This window comes from Camelina sativa, chromosome 15, assembly GCF_000633955.1.
Source record: "Camelina sativa cultivar DH55 chromosome 15, Cs, whole genome shotgun sequence".
NCBI classification, from domain to species: Eukaryota; Viridiplantae; Streptophyta; class Magnoliopsida; order Brassicales; family Brassicaceae; genus Camelina; species Camelina sativa.
In genome coordinates this window covers 23,719,917-23,725,916 of record NC_025699.1, presented here as the reverse complement: position 1 = coordinate 23,725,916, position 6,000 = coordinate 23,719,917, and the positions used below count along the sequence as shown (strand labels likewise).

Genomic DNA, 6,000 nt, shown 5'->3' with positions numbered 1-6,000 from the left:
TAGGGTGTTTGTTTACGTGAATGAACTTGTTTTGCATGCCATGCTTGATCATGTTTCTCTAGCGAGAGCTAGGTTTGGAAGTGGTTGAGTCTGAGTAGCTTCTGTCAAGAGATTGTATTAGCTAAGTTGTGATGTTCATTGTTTAGGGATAGTTTGCTTGTGGCATGTTAAACACTCTATAGACTAGGATACTCCACCGACATCAATTACTGCCATCCTTAGGACTTCTATCTTTTGATTGATATTACATTCCTGAGATTGTTTTTCATCTTGCTATTTAATTCTTGTTTAGACTCGATTTCGTTTTTACTCATGCTTACTTCTTGTCATACATTTTCATTTCAAGTTTTGTAGCTCATTTCCGTTTTGCATTCTGATCATTCTAGGATTGTTAGACAAACACTCTTTTTGAATTGACTTGACTTGTGATTGCTTGATTGCATCTTGATTGGTAGCAACATCCCATTTGGATTGACATCTTAAGTACTACAACACATAAGGTTAAATGAACCTGCTAGGAGACACAAAAATCCTAGTATCAACACATTAAAAAAAAAAGCACTCCAATTAACACTTACGTTGAACGAAATCAACAGGAGAGAACCAATTACCCCCTAGGGATGCGAGGCGAGGACAAAATCACCCAAAGACACCAAAAAAGTAGAAGAAATCTGCATCGATAAATGCATGAATGAAAAAGGATTAGGAGCATCAAAGAAAGAGTTTCAAGTCCCGTAGATCGAAAGATTGATTATCTGCTATCCGTTCACGAGGACACCTACAGAAAAGAAGAAGACACCCAGTTAGAAGACACATGCTACTTTCAAACAGAACAAATTCATTACCAACTCAATAAAATCCCACTAATGACCCAACATACCACCATAATTTAAGGCTTAGAAGGAAAATGAGCCCAATGGATGTAACACAAAATAAACTCAATAAAGACAGAAATATAAGTAATTGATAATTTATTTTTAAAAAAGTAAGATGCACTGCCTATTTACTACAATCACAAAAGCATTCATAAAAAATACTCCCACAATTTATTAAATACCTATCAAAAATAACCAAACGAGGAACTACAACCACATATAGAAAAATGCAATAAACAATCGAACCACAACATGACGAATAATTTGAATTAAGCACGACTTACGACTACAGTCACACATTAACTTTTACTATACAATCTTCACTTCTCATTAAAAAAAAACACATCATGATATAAAAAAATTAAAAAGAAACAGTTCACTAGATTATACTTAATGCAAAAACCAAAAAGTAAAAAAAAAAGTAAATAACAACGAAAGAAAACCAATGAACTACAAAACCAGACGCAAAGAGAAATTTATATAACCAAAAAATAATATACCAAAAAAACTTAAAATACATCATAATCTAACTCCCGCGCTAATATATTTAAAAAAAATGACATTTTGTCAGGTCAAGTGTCTCCCAGATTAGAAACACTGTTGTGTCTTATTTTATTAAAGACCCTCTAAGAAAATGTGCAATTGAGATGGCCTAAAAACTCAATTAGAGAATTTTATTTGATGAATTGGTGCTTTCTCATGATCGATTGGAGACTAAAAATACCATTCTTTTTAATTTTCTGGTGAGATATTGCTGTCAATTGATGAGCTTTCTAAGTTTGTTATCAGAATTGAATATTGTTGTATTTGTTTGCTTCATATGGGCATATATGGACTGCGATTCTCAACAAATCTCAAAGAGTGTTCGATGTATTGTGCAAGGAAGGGAAGTTGAAGAAGTTATAAGGATCATAAATATTGGGTAACTGGGTTGGTTCCGGATTTTTTTTTTCTTACAATACTTTGATTCGTGGTTGTATTAATAGTGAAAATTTAGAGACAGATGATTTTGCGACGTTTTACACTAACATCACTTTGATTCATGGATTGTTTATGCTGCACTACTTGCGTCATTGCTTTAGGAGATTGTGGTTTCATTATATGATTGAATATCATATTTTTTTTAAGAGGCATCTCACATTCTAGTGCTGAGACTGAATACTGTAGGGTTGACAATGTCGTCTCTAAACTAATTGACTGAGCAATATGTTACTGAAACTATAATTTTTTTTTTCTTTCTCTCGTACAAGAATCCTCTCTATAGTGATAATTAACTAGTGGGCATATATTCCTCTTCGAACTTGATTCAGCATCAACAAAATTGAAACCGAAACCAAAACCTTGGATTTCAACAACATTTTAATAGTTTTGAGTGCGACCAAAAAATTATATGAGCTTCAAAAAAAAGAAGATAGGGATGACCGGACTTACTTTATTATAATAATCTAAAATGTAAACCAAAACGCATAGATAAGAGCAGAAAGTGACATGCCCATTGCTTCTTCTCCTTGTCCCTTCTCAGTCAGTCAGTAGTCTGATTCTGATTCTGTGTAATCTGAATCAAATTCTGATTCTTCTCTCTTCACGGATGGAGCATTGACTGACTTGAGTAGTTCTAAATCGTTAACATTAAGATCTTCTACATGGTCTACGAATGTGTAAACGCTACAACACGCTTCACCAAAACCTTGGATTTCAACACGTTGGAGAGTGTTCCTTTCGGGATTGAAGTAGAAAACATAAAATGGTTCTTTAGGTGTATACTTGTCCATCGAAAAAACAATTTCACCCCAAGCAGTCACTCCAGCAACCTTAACGTGTCGACGACGGAAAAATTTATCGTCGGTCCAAGTATAAGCATATTTAGACCATTCCTGTTTCTCAACATCCTCTAGAACCCACACATGCAACTTATTAATGGCATCAGCCTCGACATGATATCTCTTCCTATAAAGAAACGAAAGAATGTTGACATCATCTTCGAAATAAATCACCGCTAATTTGCCCTTATAGTTTATCAATCTACAAAACCTTTCTGTGTCCAAAAAGGTGAATTTTTCAGACCTAATGTCAAAGCAAACTATCACATAATCAGACTTTAAAACGTGATCATCATTATGCCGAGAGAACGTCTCACCCAAGTAAAACAAAACCCCATTGATGCATATGCCTTCACTCGCGATTTCATGTTCCAAGGAACATTTTATCGTTCTCCACTTCATATGTCCGGTTCCTACTGTAAGAATCTTATGATTACGATCACAACCAGAATAAACCATGAACAATACCTTGAATTGCTTATCGATCGGTTCAAACATGAAAAAATTATACGTCTTTCGGTAACGATTCAGAAAAGGTAATACTATAAGGAGTGCTTATCTTATTGATATGAAACATGTACAATATATATAGTGTTAAACATTAGGGTTCAGTAATAACTAATTACACAATAGTCCCTCAGTCATATCTCTCTTCTATACGCCCCCTCAAGATGGAGGCAGTTTCTTGACTCCAATCTTGTAGTTGAGATCAACAAAACGAGCAGGAGGGAGAGGTTTCGTAAGAGCATCCGCAAGTTGATCGTCACCGGAGATGTGAGCAACACGTAACGTACCGGATTGAATGTTCTCCCTTACAAAGTGATAATCAATAGCAACATGTTTCATTTTTGAGTGAAAGATAGGATTGTCGCAGAGGTATGTAGCTCCCATATTGTCACAATATATAACGGGAGGAGTAGGCAATGTGATTCCCATTTCAGTCAATAATGAGCAAATCCATTGTAACTCTGATGCGGTGTTTGCGACAGCCCTATACTCTGCTTCAGTAGAGGATCGTGAGACACTTCTCTGTTTCTTTGAAGACCACGAGATTGGACTGCCACCAAAATAGACGAGATACGCATTGGTGGAGACATAATAGGCCTTGTCGCGACCCCAATCAGCATCGGAGAAGGCATGAACGGTGAGAGGAGCATCACGACGTAAGAAGATGCCAAGGTCTCGTGTCCCAGCAAGATAACGGAGAACTCTCTTCGCGGCTTGCCAATGCTCATTTGTCGGCTTGTGCATGAATTGTGAGAGACGATTAACCGGAAAAGCAATGTCAGGGCATGTGAAGGCTAAATATTGAAGGCTTCCCACAATCATCCTGTACTTCGTGACATCCGCAAGAGGTGTACCAGAGAGAACTGTGAGTTGCGAAGAGGCAGTCATCAGTGTGGGAACAGGATGAGCCTCAAGCATGTTCGTCTTGATTAGGAGATCAGTGATATACTTGCGTTGCATTAGGTGTAGACCGGTTGGTGTTCTGGTTGCTTCAATTCCAAGGAAGTAACTTAGTGGACCGAGATCTTTGAGAGAAAACCGTCGAGCTAGGGATGCATGAAATGCTTGGACTAATAAAGGTGGGCCTGCAAGGATAATATCATCCACATATACTAGCACATAGAGATATTAGGTACCATACTTGTATATAAAGAGAGAGTTATCCGCCAACGAGGTCTTAAACCCCGAGTCAACAAGAAACTTCCTGAGTTCCTAGTACCACGCTCGTGGAGCCTGCTTCAAGCCGTATAAAGCTTTCCGCAGACGACACACATGATGGGGACGATCACTGTCAACAAAGCCTGGAGGCTGAGAGACGTATACCTCATCGTCCAAAGTGCCTTGGAGGAAGGCGTTGTTGATGTCGACCTGTTGAATTGCCCAATTTTTGTGTACAGCGGTCTCAAGAACAAGGCGAATAGTCGTGGTTTTGATGACAGGACTAAACGTTTCGGAGTAATCGATACCGTATTGTTGATGGAACCCGCGAGCAACCAATCTGGCCTTGTACCTGTCAACAGAACCAGTAGGCTTGTACTTGATGGTGAAAATCCACTTACATGTGATGACATTCTGGGAAGGTTGAGGAGGCTGCAAGTCCCATGTGTGTTCACGTATCTGTGCATTTATTTCCTCCACCATTGCATTATAAGCGGATGAGAGGTAGCAGTGAGACTGAACTTTTGTTTTGGTTTGGTGATGTTATTTTTGGATCTGGTTTTCATAGGGTGGTTGTTTTGTGGTGGTGGAGGTGGAGAAGGATTGATGGGTTGTGAAATGGTTTCGGTGGTTGATGTAGTTGTTGACGGAGAAGAAGAAGTTGAGGTCGAAGGCGTGGAAGGAGTTTGAGGTGATAATGGGCTTGATATTGGGCTTGTGGATATTGGACTGGTGGGAGTTTGAGGTGGAGAGTGATCGAAGGAAGATGGTGGAGTTGGGCTTAGTTGGGCTTCATTGTTGGACATGTCATGAACATGTTTGGTGCGTGTCTCATGAGCAATATCAACCGACGAAGAAGACTGTGGTACCGATGGTGACAATGGTGCTGTAGGTGGTGATGGCGAAGCTGTTGTTGACGGTGGTGGGGTTGAAGATGATGATGATGATGATGATGATGATGATGATGATGATTATGGCGGTGATGTTGTTGACGGTGGTGTTGGAGATGGTGACAGCGGAGCTGTCGTTGGTGTCGGTGAGTGAAGAACATTGCACGGAGGTGGAGGCATAATCGGAGACAAACTAGGGAATTGTATGAGTGGTGTGGAGCTTGGTGTAGCCGAGAAGGCAGCAATGGAGTTGCGGTGCATCGGCCACTCATACAATTCGTTTCTAGTTCGACCTTGGAGTAACTTGACCCCCGTGCGCAGATCCTTCACCTGAAAACAAGCAGGAAAGAATGCCACCGAGACTTGGTTATCATTACACAAATGATAAACCGAAATTAAACTCTTGCAAACATCCGGAACATATAAGATATCTTTTAAAGCTAAAGAGCGAGGTGGTGTAGGGAGTAAGGCGGAACCCGTATGTGTGATTTGGAGACCAGAACCATCAGCAATCTGCACCTCTTCTCCACCCGTATACGGTTGATGGAGTGATAGGTTAGACAGATCAGAAGTTAAGTGATGGGTAGCACCTGAGTCCATCACCCAGTTCGCAGGATTGTACGGTGGAATGGTCGCAACGTTCGAACGAGGCTGCCACTGCATGGGGTGAGAGGACGAGGACTGATAATTTCCACCTGAGGGTTGATAGTTTCCGCCGGAGGATAACTGGGAGCATCGTCGCGCACTGTG

General features: G+C 39.9%; 1 protein-coding gene across 1 annotated transcript; it reads right to left on the bottom strand.

The window, feature by feature from the left end:
- On the bottom strand, positions 2,402-3,097 carry LOC104748727 (F-box protein At2g15640-like). The gene has a single exon (XM_010470324.1). It carries the CDS (start codon positions 3,095-3,097, stop codon positions 2,402-2,404), a length of 696 nt encoding a protein of 231 aa, XP_010468626.1.